The 20,399-nt window shown below is 38.1% G+C and overlaps 2 protein-coding genes across 11 annotated transcripts in view; both read left to right on the forward strand.

Annotated features, from left to right (window-relative positions):
* Positions 1-14,705, forward strand: part of ATR (ATR checkpoint kinase) — a 42,104-nt gene extending 27,399 nt beyond the window's left edge. For all 4 annotated transcript variants that reach the window (XM_087739311.1, XM_087739310.1, XM_087739313.1 and 1 more), the window contains 17 exons: positions 112-203; positions 572-749; positions 2,034-2,210; positions 2,599-2,758; positions 3,307-3,486; positions 5,018-5,160; positions 5,563-5,660; positions 6,742-6,974; positions 7,726-7,860; positions 8,423-8,623; positions 8,940-9,083; positions 9,837-9,987; positions 10,857-11,013; positions 11,145-11,298; positions 12,228-12,379; positions 12,631-12,736; positions 14,115-14,705. In XM_087739311.1, the coding sequence (XP_087595437.1) occupies positions 112-203; positions 572-749; positions 2,034-2,210; positions 2,599-2,758; positions 3,307-3,486; positions 5,018-5,160; positions 5,563-5,660; positions 6,742-6,974; positions 7,726-7,860; positions 8,423-8,623; positions 8,940-9,083; positions 9,837-9,987; positions 10,857-11,013; positions 11,145-11,298; positions 12,228-12,379; positions 12,631-12,736; positions 14,115-14,288 (2,635 nt within the window). In that variant the 3' untranslated portion in view covers positions 14,289-14,705. The remainder of the gene's footprint in view (positions 1-111; positions 204-571; positions 750-2,033; positions 2,211-2,598; positions 2,759-3,306; positions 3,487-5,017; positions 5,161-5,562; positions 5,661-6,741; positions 6,975-7,725; positions 7,861-8,422; positions 8,624-8,939; positions 9,084-9,836; positions 9,988-10,856; positions 11,014-11,144; positions 11,299-12,227; positions 12,380-12,630; positions 12,737-14,114) is intronic.
* A 1,215-nt stretch (positions 14,706-15,920) lies between these two features.
* Positions 15,921-20,399, forward strand: part of XRN1 (5'-3' exoribonuclease 1) — a 40,970-nt gene continuing 36,491 nt past the window's right edge. For 5 of the 7 annotated variants that reach the window (XM_087740216.1, XM_087740218.1, XM_087740219.1 and 2 more), the window contains exons 1-2: positions 15,922-16,128; positions 19,127-19,359. In XM_087740216.1, the coding sequence (XP_087596342.1) occupies positions 16,054-16,128; positions 19,127-19,359 (308 nt within the window). In that variant the 5' untranslated portion in view covers positions 15,922-16,053. Of the gene's footprint in view, positions 16,129-19,126; positions 19,360-20,399 lie in introns of all 7 variants that reach the window. The other 2 variants (XR_015700646.1, XM_087740221.1) reach the window with 1 other exon arrangement.

The raw sequence follows: 20,399 nt of genomic DNA on the forward strand, positions 1-20,399 counted from the left end.
AGTTTTACATAAAGAATATTTGCTAATATAATGTAGAGCTAACATACTGAGGGGGAAAGGAAAAAATTGAGTTCAGCGCAAGCTTTTATTGCCTTAATTTTCTTTTAATAGGTCTGAGTGGATTTCTGAATTGAACACTTACAGAGTGGAAGCAGCCTGGAAACTGTCACGATGGGATTTACTGGAAAATTATTTGGCTTCAGGTAAGCTATCATGATATCAAAATCTGAATTCTTCCTTGCATTTCTGAACAAGTCTATGTTTTAGTCTAATCATCTTGAATCAAGGGGCAGCTATTAGCTGTTAGCTATTTTTTAGTCTTGTAAATATATTTGATTGTAAACTGTATAGTCTTTGAGTAGAAATTTCAGGCAAGTGTAAGGCCAAATTTCTTCTGGGTTTGTTTGGGGGGATGGATTGTGGGGTGGAATTATACAATATTTCTAAAATTTTATTAATTATTTCTGAGAAAAACTTATTTTTCCAGTAGTATGTTAAGACAATTTAGCATGTTCAGATTAAGCAGCTTAAAGAAACAGAGTTTGAGAGGCTTTTGTTTTCCTCCTCAAAGATGTGAAGTCCACTACTTGGAGTGTCAGACTAGGACATTTATTATTGTCAGCCAAGAAGAAAAATGAAGCAGCTTTTTATGAAACACTGAAGGTTGTTCGAGCAGAACAGATTGTACCCCTTTCAGCAGCAAGCTTTGAAAGAGGATCCTATCAGCGAGGATACGAACACATTATCAGGTTTCTGATTTTCATGTCACTATTTTCAAATCCAGAAATCACATAATCAAGTATGCAGTAGCAAGAATTTTCCATTTCCACAATAAATGGTACTGATGTGCATTTTCTGTCACATCTTTTTTTTTTTCTTTTTTTTTTTTTTTTTTTAAATACTCACCCAACTGGATACCTTTGATTAATTGGGAATTTATATTTATCCCCCATGAAAAATATTCACGATAAAACTGTTGCGTATAGTCTTTCAAAATCAGCAAGCAAGTTTATGTAAACATCAGGTAATAAAAATCAACAATTTAATTCCATGCTTAAAGTAGTACATATAGGCCAGTAACTCCATTAACTTAACTCCCTTAAGTTAAGAGCATTGCTTTTAATCTGTATGGTGGCCTAAAAGCACTCCCTTCTTTTATCAACAAAAACCAGTAAAAATTGAAACCCCATCCCTTTAAGTAGTTTTACTTTTTCTTTTTTAATAAATTTTGAAGTTGGCTTTAGGAGGCTAACAAGTGAGTAGCCTTTCTTTTAATGAAAAAGGCTTAATACTTCCTCTGCACTGTAAATGCATCCTTATGGCAAGATATTGCATGAACCTAGCCAGTTGAAGTATATATTTCTTAATTACTTCTTAATTCTATTTTGTGTTGGTAATTTTTTCAGTGTTATTTTATTTAGAAAATGGAGTTTGAGTATTGAGAAAGAAGTGTTTCAAAATAGTTCGATTTAGCCATTGATCTGGGCTACTCGGAAGCCTTCAAACAGTCACTGTTTCTCTGTCAGATATACCCACTACACTTAAGCTCTGCCAATGAGAACTTAGGTGTTTACAAGTTCTCAGCTTTGCAGCTTTACAGTGACAGCTAATAATAATAATGGTATTTTTAAATAAATGGACTAACTTTATTGTAAAGAGGGTGTTTAAGTAACAGATAGTATATTGCCTCTAAAATGGCATTTGTTGAAAATACCAGACTTTTTGAAGAATTATTGCTAAAGGTAATGGATAGAAATACTCTTTCTAAAGATTGACTTCCTCTCCAAGTGATCTTCATTGTCTCTCTTCAGCAGCTTGGCAAAGGAATAGTGAGAAAATAACTAATCGGTTTGTAACTCCTCGATTCACGTGTTTGGTTTTGCTGCATTTTTGCTTTTAAAAGAAGTCCTACTATTTGAAATTACTTACATGGCCAGCTTTTAGAAAGAAAATGGCAAAAGCTGTGTAAGACTTGCATATATCTCAAACAGCAACCAATTTTCAACAATTTTTTGCCTTTCTTTTGCTAACAGGTTGCACATGCTGTGTGAGTTGGAACATAGTATTGGACCAATGTTTCAGCAACCAGATAGTGACCATGGTAGAGATTCCCTGAATTGGTGTGCTCGTATTGAAATGACCCAAAACTCTTACAGAGCAAAAGAACCCATTTTAGCACTAAGAAGGGCTTTGCTGAGTCTCAGTAAAAGGTGAGAACATGACTGGTTTTTGTCTATGTTGTGTTCTCAGTAATATTCTGTTTTTTCATACGCGTGTTAGAAGAGAGAAGATAAAACTCTGTGGAAATATATATTGTAGACAAAAGCAGTCTTCTCCAATATTACGTACTTTCAAAACAGAAGGGAAAAGTGGTGTCTATAGGAGAGATAAGGGAGAAACGGGGGAAAGAGTATTTGTTTGTAGGCCTAAATGGAAAAAAGGTGAAAGAGATGTATTATAAATAATTTTAAGTGATCACTATGTAGTATATAGCTTATTGAAAAATTTTGTGTTTCAACACGTTGTGATATTTGCTTCAAATTGTAAAGTAGCGTTCATGACTGAAATTTTTCATTTTCTTCAAAAATATCTCTGCAGCCAGGATTACAGTGAGCTTGTTGGTCAGTGTTGGCTCCAGAGTGCTAGAGTTGCAAGAAAAGCTGGTCATCACCAGACTGCATATAACGCTCTTCTGAATGCTGGAGAATCTATGCTCTCAGAACTTTATATAGAAAGAGCAAAGTGGCTCTGGTCCAAGGTAAAGAAAATAAAAATGGAACTTCATTTCTTACACGCAAGTAAATCATCTTTATTTTTCTCCAAGAAAAAAAGGCACACAATCAGTATACGTAAAACAAAATATGTCAACTGGGACTGTCAGCACATTCTGATTGCAGTTGAGCCACGGGAAGTTTTTACCTCCAACTGCTAGTCAGTCCTTTTCTGTATCCATTGACTTTTCTGGCAGCTATGTATAAAAACAGTGGATTACCTGCCTCTTGTCAAAGCAGCCCAGGTGAATTTAAATTACCTTAATAGTAGGCCTGTCCTTAATTTGTATCCATTTAACTAACAGAGGTAGGCAGCAAACATGGGAGCAATTACTGTGGTAAACCTAGAGGGACAACAACGCTGAGATAACAAGGGAGTATAAGAAGCATATAAAGTCAGTAATATTCAGTCACTATAGCCAGAATAGTCTAGGACACACTCAGGGACATAGCTTTGCTTTAATAACAACTGTGATATGGAAGTTTTACATCTCTCTTATTTAAAGGATATAAAATGTTTTCCTCTTTCCCTTAGGGTGAAGTTCATCAAGCACTCATTGTTCTCCAGAAGGGGGTTGAGTTATGTTTCCCTGAAAATAAAGCACCGTGCAGTACCAAAAATCAGCTCATCCATGGTCGGGCAATGCTGCTAGTGGGCAGATTTATGGAAGAAACTGCTAACTTTGAAAGCAATGCAGTTATGAAAAAGTATAAGGTAATTTGATATACTAGTGTTAACAAGACAGTAGTTCTGAATAATAATAATATAGCCCTTAAGTAAGCTATCGTTATGTTCCTGACGATGCCAACCAAGGATAACATCAATGGGATGAAATGGTATATCAATGTGTAGGAGGGAAGTAGTTCTTGTAACGATTTAACTATCTGAATTAGCTTTAATATAACATGTCAATACAGGGAAGTCTACAGTTCCCGACAGTGGGAGCTAAGAATACCTAATATAACTCTTTTAAAGTAAAAAACAAATTACAGGAGTATGGCTTTTTTCTTAGAATCATAGAATTGTTAAGGTTGGAAAAGACCTTTAAGATCAAGTCCAACCGTTTACCTAGCACTGCCAAGTCCACCACTAAACCATGTCCCTGAGCACCACATCTACCCGTCTTTTAAATACCTCCAGGGATGGGGACTCAACCACTTCCCTGGGCAGCCTGGTCCCGTGCCTGAAATATTCTTCTTGTGCATGTTCTTATGCATGCACAAATTAGAATTCCTCACTAAAATGTGGGCTACTCTTAAATAGACAGTGAGATAACTTGATAACACATTGCGCTACTCTTCAGTGTTAACCTCTCTCTCTGGTAGTGACTTATAACCGTGCTTTAAGTATGCTTCCAGTCTCTGAAGAACTAGGGAAAGAGGCAACTGGTATGTTTTTCTTTAACAACACAGCACTACACTGCTTCATCTTGCTATGCCAGTGAAATACTGTTTCGGCATTAATATTGCCTTCCAAACAAGTAGTAGGTGCAGATCTTTATGCTTCCTTAAAAGTAGTATGTCTCCTATCCAAGTTTTGGCATTTGATACTGTTAATACTTACTGCTGTCTTCCTAATTAAAATACTTCTGTAACAGTCATTTAGAGAAAAATCTAATGGATGTATCAAATCAAATGAAGGTTGAAATAATGGAAACTAAAGAAATTTCAATGGATTATATTAAAATACTAATGTTTAGAATTCTGTACTGTCTAAATATTGGCACTGGAAACAAGCCAGTGTTGTTAGAGAATGGATGTGCCACTTGCTAAGTTATTTCTTTTCTAATATATGTCACACAATTTTTTCTTTTTCTTTTAAACATCATGCTTTTAGAAGGAAAACAGAAATGTGAAAAACATCCTGCTGTTTCACTTTTCAAAAAAATAAAGACGCACAGTATTAGGTTTATCAGGATCAGGAACTTGATTATATTAGTTTTACTGAAACTATTATCTTTCCTAGTTGAGGAATCCTGTATCATCCTGTCTTAAATTAACTTGCTGTCTCAAAATCCAAAACTTATTTTAAGAACAGACTTCTAGTTTGTACAGGCATTTTATCTTGGGGCAAAATTTTGGAGCTACAAATTTACAATGAATACTTCTTTGCATGTACTTTGCACAAAGGTGACTAATACAAGATTTTTGTTTCTTGAGAATCTTTTTTTTAATTATTGTTTTATTTTTTATTTTAAATTTAGCATCCTCACAAAAGTAATTATCTCTTTTTGATTTTGTTGCAGGATGTTACAATTTGCTTGCCAGAATGGGAAGATGGACATTTTTATCTTGCTAAATATTATGATAAATTAATGCCAATGGTAACTGACAACAAGATGGAAAAACAAGGAGATCTGATTAGATACATAGTTCATCATTTTGGGAGGTTAGTTTCTGTAGGAGGATGACTATTATACTGAAAAAACATTTTATAGGAATATGTTGTCTTTCAACAATTCAGACTGTCTCAAATTTTTATTCAGCATTGTAAAACAAAATACCGCATGCTTCCTTTTGTTTTCATACCTAATTAGTTCTACTTCTGCCTTCTGACTAAGCAATTGTTGTCTGTCTTGTGTAAGACAGTTAATTATTTCATCTGCAGTTTTGATTAATAAAAACAAAACTTTTGTATATTAGTAAGCTTGTAGTTGTTGCAGATCCATTAAAATGCTGACTACAAATTTCTAAAGTCCAGAATGGAATGTGAAACAATTAAGGATGTGAAGTTTTGTAATGCTTCTAATATATATCATTAACATGCTGTCATTTAAACATGTAATCACAGGTCTCTACAGTATGGAAACCAATTCATCTATCAGTCAATGCCAAGAATGCTATCTTTATGGCTGGACTTTGGAGCAAAAGCCTATGAATGTGATAAAGGTAGAACATTTTTTCCCAGTACATTCTTCCTGTGTCATACTTGAAAGAGCAGTGAAGTATATTTACAGTTCTTTGTTTAGCCTTACTGCCCGAGATTACATGGAAACAAGAAAGTACTATTATTCTTAAATTACAGGATGTTAATATGCAGGAGAGTATTAATTACTTTAATTAAACCCTCCAGAATTTTTTAAAATATGAGATAGCATTGTTCCTCAGGTAATTTAAGTCGATAAACAGATTTAGGGAAAATCCTTGCATGTCACCTGTCACCTCTGCTAAGTTGCTTCATAAGTAATGAGTAGTGATTTTATATACACTTGCTACAGTAAAGTGTTAGGCTTTGGGGCTTTTTTCCAATTTGTCTTGGTTCCAGTTGTTGAAGGAATTGGGGTGGGGCGAGCCACGGGAATCCTGTGGGCAGCATCGAGGCATGTGAAATTACTACCATAGATACGTTTTGGGTGGGAGATTTTTGTACAAATGAAAATTGCAAAGATTGCCTGCAGGTCTGGAGTGAAGCAGACAGTTGTGACTCCTTGATCTTGAGCTGGTTCTATATGCTTAGGTTAGCTGAATTTGGCTGCAGGCACATCAGATGCTGCTTTCTCTGTTGTTGATGCGCTACTTATGCTGGGTCCTCAGGTGCAGCGGTGGAGATAGGAGCAGATGTGCTAATTTTAAAGACTTTCTTCATTTCCTCTCCACTAAAGAACATTAAAATCCTTTGACCAGGGAAATACATGAAGTGGTTTTGTTTTTGTTCTATGCCATTGCATCATTTTAGAGGAGTAATAGATGTTTTATTTTAAGAGTGTATGGAAAGCTTTTCTGATATTGTCTGTTCCATGTTCCTGTTGTCTGCGCTTGTTTATTTCCTGTTATTCTCGTTGGTTAAATAGCGTATATATTAAGTTATTGTCTGTTATGTTAAAAGAACTTTACAGGAGGAGCTTTTCCTTGAGTTTTTTTGGCTTATGTAAATTACCAACAAAATGTGTTTCTGTAGGCTTGATTTTAATGACTTTACATTTCTGATGGAAAAAAAAGGAGCATAATCTTGTCCTCTTGTGTTTTTCAGCTAGTCGTTCAGAACGTGTTCAAATGAAAAATGATTTAGCTAAAATAAATAAGGTGATTACAGAGCACACGAATCACCTGGCACCTTACCAGTTTCTGACAGCTTTTTCTCAGTTAATCTCCCGAATCTGCCATTCTCATGATGAAGTTTTCGCAGTTCTGATGGTGATTGTTGCTAAAGTGTTTTTAGCTTATCCACAGCAAGCAATGTGGATGATGACTGCTGTGTCCAAGGTACCTTGATACGTATAGCTACACCTTTATTAAGTTTGTAAAACTGTTTTCATCAGAGAGAAATGTGAATATATTCACGCTTTACTATTTTACTATTAAGAATATAAGAAGGAATTGAGAGAGTCAGTTGCTGTGATACAGTGTTGCAGTCTAAAGTTCAGATATTACAGTTTAAATGTTCCAAATTAGAATACTAACAGGCATCCTGACTTGTGTGATGTATTAGGAAAGGAAATTTGAATAACAAATAGCTGATGAATTGGGTAGTTATGGACAACAGTTTTTGTTGGTTTTCGTAATTGTAATAGTACTTCCAATTTTATAATCCAATAACCAACTCTGTGCCTTGATTAAAATGAGATAGATATACCACTTAGTCCTAATACTTACCTGGTAGTAACGTCATTCCAAAGCAAATTGGAAGGCATGGTGCATATTATTTCTTTAAGGCTGGTGAAATAGCATTCAAGATACACTGGCGTATTCTTGAATATTGGCCTTTGTGTTGCGTGGCTCCCAAGAACGGTTTCGGAAAGTAATAACCCACACACACCCTCCCACCAACCGTACCACTTTACTACTTGTACAGGTACTAAATTTCAGCTGGAGAACATCCTTCTCCATATATTAAATGTGACAAGCAATAAGTAGAGAAAAGAATATATTAATTATTGGGGGAGGGGGCGCGGGTTAGGATTCTTTAATTGATTTGACTGTTGTTTAATAAATTTTACCTTTCCTCTTTTTTCAGTCCTCTTACCCTACGCGTGTCAATAGATGTAAGGAAATTCTAAACAAAGCTATTCACATGAAGGAATCTTTAGGAAAATTTATTGGAGATGCAACACGCCTTACAGATAAGCTATTAGAACTATGCAACAAACCGGTACTTCCAAAAATAAACAAATTAATGCATGTAATAGGATTACTCAAAAATGTTATACAAAAGCTTCTTCTGATAGCTTTCATTAGCCAATTCATTACATAACTGCAATTTAACAGAAACTATGCTAACTTGTAAAAGTTTTTTTGTGTTTTTTTGGTTTTTTTTCTTAATAGAAAATAGCTCTAAATTGAGCACATTGCATAATATTTCAGCACATAATGGTACATTTCAGAGTGCACGGACTACATTGTTTTATGCTTTCATGTATGATTCTTGCCCACTAACTTTCAGAGTTTTACTATAAAAATAGGCTGATTGCATTTTCATGAACAAATGAACTTGATAATGAAGGTAAAACTAAATAAATTCTTTGATTATTAAATTCTTCCATAAAGGCCAGATACATTTACTTTTGATCACTCCCATTTAATTTGAAATGTAATTTGCCATTTTTCTTATTACCATAAGCATTCATTATTCTATTCTATTCATCAGTTAATGTGAAATAGCAGTAATATTTTAAGTGTTTATTGTTAACTTTTGAACAACTTTTTTTTTCAAGGTTGATGGAAACAGCTCAACATTAAGCATGAATATTCATTTCAGAACACTTAAGAGATTAGTAGAAGAGCACACATTTAGTGAAATTCTCATTCCCTTACAATCTGTAATGATACCAACTCTTCCTTCAATTCCTGGTACACATGCTAACCATGACCCTTTTCCTGGATGCTGGGCCTACATTGCAGGCTTTGATGATACGGTAAGCCTCTAGCTGGCACCTCATTTTAAACTTCATGTTAAACAAATGTAGCTGCAAATGTATCTTAGCTCCCTAGACTTGGAGGAGTAAGTAGGATACTTCATAATTACTTCCGTGGAAACTGAGTGACTTCTGTTAAAACAACCTGAGACAGATATGGCCTCTTGGTACTCAGATGAAGTTTTGACCTGAGGTTAATATGCTGTAGCACCATGGAAGTGCTAACGTGATTGGTTGCAGTAGTTTATTACCTTTACGCACTTTATTTTGTATGGTCTGCCACAGGTGTTAATAAAGAATTTAATTTTTTGCTTAGGTGGAAATTCTTGCCTCACTTCAAAAGCCAAAAAAGATCACCTTAAAAGGTTCAGATGGGAAATCTTACATTATGATGTGTAAGCCAAAAGACGATCTAAGAAAAGACTGTCGGCTCATGGAATTCAACTCCCTTATTAATAAGGTTTGATAAGCTAGACAATCAATCAGATGCATTATACTTATTGACCAGAACAAACTGCTGAACTATGTAACAAAAAAAACAACTTAGCATGATATAAAGCTTACTGGAAGAAAAGTAACCTGTTGCGAAATATCTTATTTCAGCAGAAATCAATAGCAATTGATAATGTATAACTTCTTATGGACTTGTGAAAACAATAACAAAATACAACATTTTGCCAAAACAATTTTTTATTCCAGCAAAAATATACAGGAAAGGTTATTTGCAGTAAATAAATAACTGCAAACTTTCTGCTGTCATGTTTCATATTTCTTATTTAGTATTTTCAAATATTTTTAATGAGAAATAGCTAAATTCATCTTTTCACATTAAAAGCGTTGCCATACTTCTTGTTATAGTTATATTTCGCTTCTCGGTGCTATGCTTAAGGTTACGGTACCACGTTTTCCATGAGGTTAAAGCAAATGATAGCATCTCTGAAACACTAAAACATTTCTTTCAAATACTGCTTTTAAGGGATTTAATCCATGTACGAATTATGCAGTTTGGCTATTTTATTGCAAAATTCTCTTTTTTTATTTACTGTGGAGAACAGATGAGCTTGCATTTGACCTACTGCAGATGATGAAGTTTAGAATTTTAAATTCTAGATCATGTGATTGGAGAATAGATATAGATAGAATGGTTAATGTTATTGATACATTTTAATCCTGTCTATGTTACCTGTTAATCTCATTTTTCTTTTGTGAATAGTGCTTAAGAAAAGATGCGGAGTCACGTAGGCGAGAACTCCATATTCGAACCTACGCAGTTATTCCATTAAATGATGAATGTGGCATAATTGAATGGGTGAACAACACTGCTGGTTTAAGAAATATCCTGATAAAACTTTATAAGGAGAAAGGTAAAGAAATATATTAGACTATAGTGATATTTGGTGTTTTATTTTTTTAAAGGGCTTGTTTCTTTATTAGTAAATGAGACAAAAGCGCAAGGATCAGACTAAATTCTAGGAAGATGCAGTCACGTGTATTTTTAACTATCTGCAAGATATTATTATTCATATGTGTGGTAGACTTCCTCTTAAATGGAAGAGAATTGGTGCTTGCAATAAACAAGTTCCTTATGAGAACTGATAACACAATCATCTTAATACTTTCTTTTTATACAATGATGTAAATCATTTCAGCAGCATGGGAATGTATGTGCAGCACTGAATAACAGAAAAGACTGGGGACTTTTTCTTTAGGTTTGATCTGCTGTTTTTCATTTCTGTTACATTTGTGTGAGATAATTAAGATAATTTATAATTGAATCAAGGTTGAGGGTACAGCAGCTTTCCAGGGCAAAGATCAGATTTCTTTTGAATTTTTTGTTACCAAAGCAATAAAATTTTGGGGGAAAACTTCATACGTTATCTGGATGTATGCAAACATTGGGGAGTGTGGAACTCCAGACATCTCAGCTGAATATAATGAATGGCTTTGTGAGGGTGGGGGTTTTTTGTGTATGCGTGTTGCCCCCGCTCCACCCCATGGCGATTGGTAAAACTGGTGGCTTGTTTGCCAGGTCTTCTCTTTCAGTTAACACTATGATTTTTCATTTACTTTCTAGTACCCCACCACCAACATGTTCTATGGGTTGTTTTCTATTTCTTCATTTATTTCAACTTTATGGAGATGTTTATCTTCTCTAAAATACCATATTGTAATAGTACGTGTAAGGCTTTATATTTGGGGACTTCTTTTGCCTGATTGAGGAGGTCTGTTACAGGTATCTATATGACCGGAAAAGAATTGCGTCAGCATATGCTTCCAAAGTCAGCACCTTTGTCTGAAAAGCTGAAGATGTTCAAAGAAGTCCTTCTGCCTCGTCATCCTCCTCTCTTTCATGAATGGTTTCTTAGAACATTCCCTGATCCTACTTCATGGTGAGTGGCTGGGATTGGGCTAGCTCAAGAATACCTACTTTGTGTATTTCACTAAACATTAATGATACTACTGAATAAAGACAAATAACCCAAGGCAGTGACTTAGACATATCTGATTCTTATTTCTGCAGGTACAATAGCAGGTCAGCCTATTGTCGCTCTGTTGCAGTTATGTCAATGGTAGGTTACATACTTGGTCTAGGAGACCGTCATGGTGAAAACATCCTGTTTGATTCTTTGACTGGTGAATGTGTGCATGTGGATTTCAACTGCCTTTTCAATAAGGTGAGAAATGCCACTTGCTGAACTTGCTCTTTGTTTTATGTGCATGTAAGTTACAAATTTCTACTGTCTTGGGTTTTTTCCACTGTTTTGACGTTAACATATCTGTTGTGTTATCTCTCTCACTTTGTTTCTTATTTATACCAAACAGTCTGGGATATGTAAAGAGTATGTGATTGTTCTGTATACTGCATTAATGAAAGCCAGCTTTTTGATTTAGCCAATATCAGATGAGCTGATGTGGATACACTGAAACAGCTCAAATCTTAGAGGGTTTGTATTTTGTGACTCTCCTCTCTCCACCACCACCCTCCAAACAAAGCTGTAAATACTACATTCAGAATCTTGCTGCTGTGAAGAGTTTCTTTTGTTTTTTCTCACACAAATTCAGCACAAAAATTCCAATGGTTCTCTAAAAATAATCAGCAGAAATTGTGGCCAGAGTGGGATTTGGAGTTTTGGTGTTTCTGTTGAAGGGATGCTTTTGGTGTGGAATATGTGCCCTTTTTAATTCAGATAAGTGAGGTAGAGGTATTGTTAGTTTATTTCTCCTGCTTTCTTTTTGGTAAGCCTAAATTGTCCTACATAACCCTTAATTAAAAAAAAGAACTGTTTTTAAGCTAACTTGCATGTTATAAAAGAAAGGCTAGCATTTTGCATGAGACTACAGAGCAGCAATATATACTTAGAACAAAATTTTATACACTGTATTAGTGTATTAAAACAGGGAAAAAGAGGTTATTTGGACATTGGTATCCTTTATTCACTGTAATTTCCCTTTAACAGCTGAGAAGGACTGTGATCTGAGCAAACATCAGCTAGGAAACTGCCACTGACAAAGATGGGGGAAAAAAATTAAAAACGATGCAAATGTTACCCTTTAATAATGCTTAAAACGCTTAGGGCATACTCTTTTTTTAATCAATGTAAAGGGAGAAACTTTTGAAGTTCCGGAAATTGTTCCTTTTCGTCTCACTCACAACATGGTTAATGGAATGGGTCCAATGGGAACAGAAGGTCTCTTCCGAAGAGCTTGTGAAGTCACAATGAGGCTTATGCGTGATCAAAGGGAGCCTTTAATGAGGTACAGCAACTGGTTTTGCTACAAACTCTGAAAAAGCTGTCTGCAGTCTAAACATCCGAAACAGTAACTGCTGGTGAATATGCCAGTTCCAGCATATGCCTATCATGCAGCTCAGTCTTACTATAACATGCAGTTAAATATAAAACAGTATAAATATTCAGCACTAAATTTAGACTCCTGTCAGTGTTCTTGTTTTGAAAATTAAATGTGTTATATGTATCTTATCCTTTTTTTATTTTTAATGTATTTAGTGTCTTAAAGACTTTTCTCCATGATCCTCTTGTGGAATGGAGTAAACCTGTTAAAGGGAATACAAAAGCACCGGTGAACGAAACTGGAGAGGTGGTCAACGAAAAGGTTAGTTGAAAACAAGCATAGCATAACCTTCAAATGTCAAATGTCCATTGTGGTTGCAAGTTATATATTTTCTAATTGAAACCTTAATATTCTTGGGTTTATTTTCATTTAAAAATTCCTCTTGTTGTTTCTTCTATATTATCTTTGTGTTCCTAATTTTTATCCATAAAGAGACTATTTTTATTGATAGAAAATGTAATTTATCTACTCAAGAACCAAACAAAATAGAGCCTATGATTCTCTCATCAGCGTTACTAAATCAAGGACAACATCAACAGAAGCAATAGGATAGGCGAGGCTCCCGCTTCCCCCTTGCTCTGACTGTTGCACAGTCCTCTAGATTTACAGTGACGGTAACATCTGGAGTCCTTTCCATGCGTATTTTTGTGCTTTTCATGAGTGGATGTTTATTATTGAATAAATACGTGCCTTGTTACATGTCAAGGAATACTTGGTTAAAATTAGAATTTCATATGTACTGTTTCTTTTGTAGCGGCTGATAAATACAATATTGTTCATCCAAAATATAGCTTGCACAACCTGTAATATTTATTCTCTTTCCCCTTTGCAAAAATTCTGATTTGTTTCCTTTTTCCTTTAAAAGGAATATTTAGTGAAAATAGATATGTGTAATATCAGATAAAACTTCAGAAGCACTGATAAACATGGCAACTAAGATAAGGACAAACTACAGTACGGAGCTATTTGAGCACAGACAATATCCTGGTCTTCAAATAGTTACTAACCAGGCTGTGTCTACATAACCTCTCTTTTAGTTACAGGGCCACCCACATAGTTGTATGTGGTTAACTGTTTTTTCTGGATAGGTGCCAATGTTATACTTGAGCTTTAAAAGAAAATATGTGAGTATAATTAGTATGAACGGGCTACTCTAGTGGGCCTCAGAAGAGCTCATTTTGAGTTGCTCATCGCACCCTGTTATTAGACTTCTTCATTTCAGTTTCTCATAATTTTGGCCTAAATTTTCCAGACTAGTTATCTTTAATTTTATCCAGAATTCCAAGAAAAAGGCTGGGAAAATTTTGCATTTATTTGAAAGCAATTGCATGAAATAAAGCATTCTAACATTTTCAAATACATTTGCACAGCTTTTTCAGTCTTCTCTGGTAAATTTTATCTGTAAAAATGTCAGGCAAAAGTTATAACTTGACCAATAATCTATCCATTTTAAAGAATGATTTTTAGAAGTGCGTATCCTTTATTTTCAGAGTTACTGGTGTAGACAGCTGGGATTTGTATTAAATTAGCATACAGATTTCAAACACATCCTAATAAATACTTTTTTATTTTAAGAAGTGGAAGTTCATGGATAGTAGCAATATTCATTTTTTTTTTTTGCCTTTTTCTTTGTTTCCAGGCCAAAACCCATGTCCTTGATATAGAACAACGGCTGCAAGGTGTCATTAAGACTAGAAATAGAATAAAAGGATTACCCTTATCTATTGAAGGGCATGTTCATTACCTTATTCAAGAAGCAAGTGATGACAACCTGCTCTGCCAGATGTATATGGGCTGGGCTCCATATATGTGAAATTTGTTCACTTTGGAACGATACTGTTCACAAGTGATGTAGCTATAATATTCTTGAGAAGCTATTAATCAGTGATAACTGGTTACTTCTGTTGATTTCTGATTGTAAGCAGCAGAACAATCTGAAATCTGTGTAAAATATATGATACACTTGCAAGTATGTTGTGAATATACTTGCAGGTGTGTAAGGTGTTATGGCTTATGTTTTGTATACATATAGAAGGCAGTATATAGGAACTGCTTAAAAATTAGAGTGCAAGTCTCTGCAAGTTTCTTATGTACATACCTACTCTGATCATATGAAAAATTTTTGCAGTGTTGAAAGAATGCACTATAAAGTACTGTATATTTTCGTAAAGATTTTTCTCATTCAGCTTACTTGTAGGTTAGTAAATCTGACATTAAAGTTTTACACTTATATGATGTAAAGTGGTTCTTTCCCCTTTTTCTATTCCTAGTTCAGAAGGGCTTTCTAAAAATAATGAGTGTTTCTTTCCAGCAGTAGACCTTGAATTTTGGTTTCCTTTGACTTTCTTCCATATGGCCTGGCTACGTCTAGAAAAACATTTGGGATCTTAAACCTTACCATGAAGAAACTGGTAAAGCATTACAATGTTCTGAAACTTTCCTTTTGCCCTTGCCTGCTGTGCTAAGAAACCCTCCTGAAGGGAATGACCCAAAGCTGCGAGTTAAAGGACGCTGGCAGTACAGCTGTAACACCAGCGCAGCAGGCAGGGTGTAGTATCTGTGACTTTAACATACACTCAGGCTCCTGAGAGTTCTCCACAGGCCCTCTTTTCCCTCCCTTGTATGAAGTGTGGCTGTAGTAAGTGTTTTTCAGACTCCATTTCAGAAAAAGTATTTGGAGATGGACAAGAGTAGTGTAACTATGTTTAAAAGGCATATACTAACTTACAGTAATGCTTGCTTCTCTAGGCCTCCAAATTGTAGGGAAATGAGGGGGGAAATAGGGAAAAATTACACTCTTTTACCCTACAATAGGATATAATTAGAATTTTTTACAGTATTTTGTTTCTGCTGTTCTGAGAGACAAATAATGCCGCTAGTTTTTGATCACGGTGTTGCTGTGTCACAAGACGCAAGCTTTGGTTCAGCTGAAATCCAGACAGCTTGGAGAGTAAATTTAAATAATGGGTTTACAACTGGTTATAGTGGTTCTGTTTCTCTGAGGATCTTCCAAAAGTGTTGTCCCTGTCCCGTAAACCTGAAGCTTTTTCCAAGTAAGATCTTCGGAACCTACTCTGACCTTCCCTGTTGTGGTGTGTGAGAGTGCTGGGGTTACGTTACCCGTCATGGGCTTTGTCGTTACAGCACAGAGTGAAGAGCACCTTACAGTGACCTGTTGCACCAGCTACCTCTGGGGGAGTTACCCATTGCCATCACCCCCGCAGCAGGCCGGCACTGAGGCGCGCCGTGGCAGCTCACGTGCGTGCTGGTAGGGGCAGAGGCGAGCGGCGGTGCCCGCCATTCCTGACAGGAACGGCGGCCGAAGCCCTCCCGACCCCTCGACGAGGCAGGCAGCGGGCGGGGTGACGGGTACGGGAGGCAGTCGGAGCCCCGCCCCGTGCCAGCAGCGCCGCTCTGTCCGCCGCTCTCTATGGTCGGCGCGGGGCGCTCTGCGCGGCGCTCGATGGCGCGGGCGGCCCGGCTGTCAGTACGGCGCGCCGGAAGGAGGGCGGAGCGCGGAGCGGGGCCCGGGGTTGTTTGGGTCCCGGGGGCTGTGAGGGCGGCGGGGAGCGGTGGCCATGGGGGTCCCCAAGTTCTACCGGTGGATCTCGGAGCGGTACCCCTGCCTCAGCCAGGTGCTGAAGGAGCATCAGGTGAGCCGGGAGCGGAGCGCCGCTGCCTGCCACGGGCCCCTCTCCGCTCCGCGCCGGGGCGGAGGAGGGGGGTCCTGACTGGCCCCTCGGCGGGGCGAGGGAGCGGGCCTGGTTCCCGGCCGGGCTTGCCTGGGCCGGGCTGGCGGGGCTGAGCCGGAGCCGAGGCCGGGTCGGTGGAGGGCGGGCGGCTGCGCCTACGGCCGCGCCTCGGCGGGACCGGCAGCTCCAAGCGGCCGAAAGTCGCGGGATGGCGGCGTGCGGCGGCTGGGAAGCGGGCGAGGCGTTCGGAGCCCCCCGGACGCCTGAACGTCCCACCCGAGGCCGCCGTTAGCGTACAGCGGTGCCGGGAGCCTGCCGCCGCAGGTCCGCGGCGCGGGTATTCGCGCTCCCCGTTCCGTGCGAGGGATGTTTTCGGAGGCCGCCGGACCGAAACCGGGCTGTTCCCCCAGGGGCGCCCACCCCCCGCGTTTCCCCGCGGCCGGGCTCGCTCCTTTCGCTTTTGTTTCCGCGGCGGCCGCGCTCCGCCCCGGCCCGTCTGAAACCCCGCCGCGCTGCTGGGCGGCCCGGCCCCGCGCCCCCTCGGCTGGCGGAAGGTCGGGGGTTCCTCGTTACCGGGCTGAGAAGAGTCACGGGCGCTGACGGCGAATGGCACAGCAATGACGAGGGACAGGTTTGACAGCTCTGCCGCGTCTCCTTGTCGCATGCGTCGGGCAGTTTGTGTTAGTAGCAAAAACAAGAAGTACGTTAAAGCCTGAAAAAGGAAAGCCGCAAATAATGCTTCTAACAGTCAGGCAAAAAAGTCGTGTTTTCAGAGAAGTCACGTTTGGTACTTGTTAGATACAAGCTCTTAACTTTTCATTGTCATTTTCAACTGGGGTTATGGACGTGGTTTTACAGTCTGAACGAGGATGTCCCGAGATGAGTTGGGTGATGATTGAAGGCGTGTTTAAGATTTTTCCCTAAACAGACAGCATTTTAAAAGATTAAATAGCTGTTGTATCAACATATCTAAGATGCCCTGCTCAAGCGATTCCAGAGCTGGATGTTTGACCCTTCCTTCTAGTTCCAAAGCAGTTTTCAAAGCTTAGGTCTTTGCTTACGATTTGTTGGGTTTCACTGAAGTGTCTCGTATTGTTCATGTAGCAAGGCAGCAGCCGTGTGTGCTGCCTTTTCAGCTGTTTTGTTAAAAGCTTGGGCTGCTCACTGAAATTGGTGGCAGCTTCAAACTTCTGCTGAAGAACTGTGAAGTGTGGCAGCTGAGGGAGTCGGCATGTGTCTGCTCTAACCAGGGAAGAGCAGCAGGGGGTAGTACCCATGGTGCTTTCTGTAAGAGGCTGTTACGAGCTCCTAAGGTATACAGAAAGCACCACTCAGCTTTGTATACCAGAGCTAATGTCATTCTCTAGTTAGTCTTTCTGAGACTAGGTGATGTTGTTAGCTTAGGTGGAATACTTACTCTGTATAAAAGAGAAAAGAAAATGTCTAGATTGTTATCTGTGATATCAAGCTTCAACAGTAGCATGTATCCCCATTTTTCCTTTTCTCAGCCAGACCACTTGAATATACAGACTGACACATACTAGCATCTAGATTAGGATTTCTGTTTGCTACTACAGAAAAAACTACCAGAATAAAAGGCAATTCCTATGTAAAACATCATTATTTTTAAATCATACTATAGCCGTGCTTCTCAAAAGGTCATCTGTTTTCCATATATGTGTTGCTTTCATATAAAAGCTTTAGTTTTCATCTCTTTAGAATGCTGCCTGTGCAATTCCTTGCTCTCTTCTTATCTGAAAATGGTGCCTGTGTGGATGTTGTGGTGTTTGAGCACGTTGAGAGCAGTTTGGTTATTGAATTTAACTGTACTGAAGATCATTATGCACAACAGAAGACTAATTATTGCAGGTGACTGGAGATCCGTTCTAATCCTGCCTCGTTTCTTCTCTGCATCATTCCTCTTTTTGAAACAATGTTATGTTTCTCTTATGTCTGGATGATAACTACAAGTCCAACAACATGCCTTTCAAAATTATGTAAAGATATCTCAGCAGCAACACTACAGAAAATCACAAAAAGTTATCAGTGCCTTTTTCCAGTTGCAATGACAGGAGGTTTTTTATGAACAGTCATATGGGTGGATTACAGAATAGATTTGTTTATTGCAAGTTGCTTTTGTGCCTGTTTGGTAGTTTTTGGCAACAAAAAGATAGCTAACAGCCCCTTTGCTTCATACATTTAACAGTATTTGTGCTCTGTATGTTGCTTGTGTGCATTGAGGGGAGGGTTTGTTCCTTTAAAAGAAAGTTGGACTGCTACAGATAAAGCTGTTAGAACAGGACTAGACAGAAAAAAAACATGTTTGGAAAGTGTGGGAAATAAATTGATGTTATCATTGATAACTGTACTGCTTTTGGTGGTAATTGCCACTCTCTAGACTCACAGGTGGCTCAGCATAGCTAAAGAGGCAGCGTGCAGTGGTCGTGGTAGGAACTGGTTAACAGGGGGAGAGCCCTCAAGCTTCTTAAGCTGGCTTTGCTTTTGAAGTACTGCTGGAAACTGCATACTCAGTTTTGTAGTTTTTATTGTTGACAGTGCAGCTATGCAAGATTGAATCAATGAAATGTGTGGGGTTATATATAAAAAAAAAAAATTATCTCTTCCTGAAAAGTGTGATTTTTATTTGCTTTTCCCTTATACAATGTAGAAGATTGGCCGAGCACAGGGGACTGAAGTCCTGAGGCACCAGAAACAATCAGGATAGGATAGGAATCTGTTCAGCTGACTTTCTTCACTGGGAAAATCATGGTAAAGGATTACAAGTGCAGACAAACCCATAACCAGTCAATATATTCTTAGCCCATTGGCATGCAGTAGGTTCCAGGGAGGTCTTCCCACCTCAGCTCGTTTCCAGAGTTCATTAGTCTCAGCCATGCCGTGAGCAGTGATTGCATTGCTTCAGCTGTCACCAAATGGGTACTAACTGTGGCTTTTGTAGATTCCAGAATTTGACAACTTATACCTGGACATGAATGGCATTATACATCAGTGTTCACATCCAAATGATGATGATGTTCACTTCAGAATCTCGGAAGATAAGATTTTTGCTGATATTTTTCACTATTTGGAAGTACTATTTCGCATTATTAAACCAAGGAAGGTTTTCTTCATGGCAGTTGATGGAGTAGCTCCAAGAGCAAAAATGAATCAGCAGCGTGGGAGACGTTTTAGGTGAGAATATTTCTTCTTGCTCTGTCTTTAAGATAGTAAACACTTAAAAAAATTACTTAAATGTATGCCATGAAAAGCAAAATATATTATGAGTGGTTGTGCCTTTGTCAGTAGCTTTGATTTTTAGTTAAATGAGGGTAACTACCTGTAAAATGTTAATACTTAAAATCAGGATTCCAAAAAGGAAAGCTTGCTTGTTACTTCAATTTTTCTCTGTGTATGCAGGACTTGGGGGCGGGGGGAGCTTTTTTCTTATGAAGTTTTCTGTGAAATAAATCTGCAGTGGAGCTCTTACAGATGTCTCCAACGGCTTCATAACCTGTGAGAGTCTTTGGTATTTGTGAACACTAATTCTAGATACGCCTTTTTGGTAACTACAATGGAATATTCTTTGATAGTTGTAGAAGAAATGAAGTTTCTAATGAAACTCTGGTTTTCTATCGATACCAGTTAGCAAGCTAGCTCAAAAACAGAGCTGCAAGTAGATTTCGCAGTGTTAAGAATTACATTAATGTTTCGGGAGATGTGGAAGCTTTTTTGAAGACTGCTGTAAGGAAAGCAAGCCAGTGGCCAGATAATACAGGGATGGTGAGTGAGATGCAACAGAAACAAACTGGGGAAAAGGGACAAGAGAAAATATTTTCAAGCTACTGGGTTTTTTTGTGGGTTTGTTTTTTGTCTTTTTTGCAATTAAGAAAGAGTTCTAAATAGAAAATTGGAGCAGAATTGAGAGAAGGACGAAAATTTAAGATATTGGTGGTTTCTCTTTTTCTGGTTCAAAAATGTTTATGAAATCCTTGGCCAAGAAAGGCTAGGATGGCATTTGTTTGTTTGTTTTTCCATTACTAGTGATGATAAATTTTTAGTTCACTACTCCTACCTCTGTGGTATTCCAAACTTACTGCTTTGTTTAACTATATTATCATTATTGTTCTGGGATAGCATTTTCAGATGTTTAGATCTTGAGTATTCCTACTGTTCCAACACTAATTTGCTTTCATTGTGGTCAGCCATTGGATGATCATCTTGGTGATCTAAAT

Source organism: Nipponia nippon, unplaced genomic scaffold (genome assembly GCF_047370975.1).
Source record: "Nipponia nippon isolate SJK-2023a ecotype South Korea unplaced genomic scaffold, ASM4737097v1 scaffold_7, whole genome shotgun sequence".
Taxonomy (NCBI): domain Eukaryota; kingdom Metazoa; phylum Chordata; class Aves; order Pelecaniformes; family Threskiornithidae; genus Nipponia; species Nipponia nippon.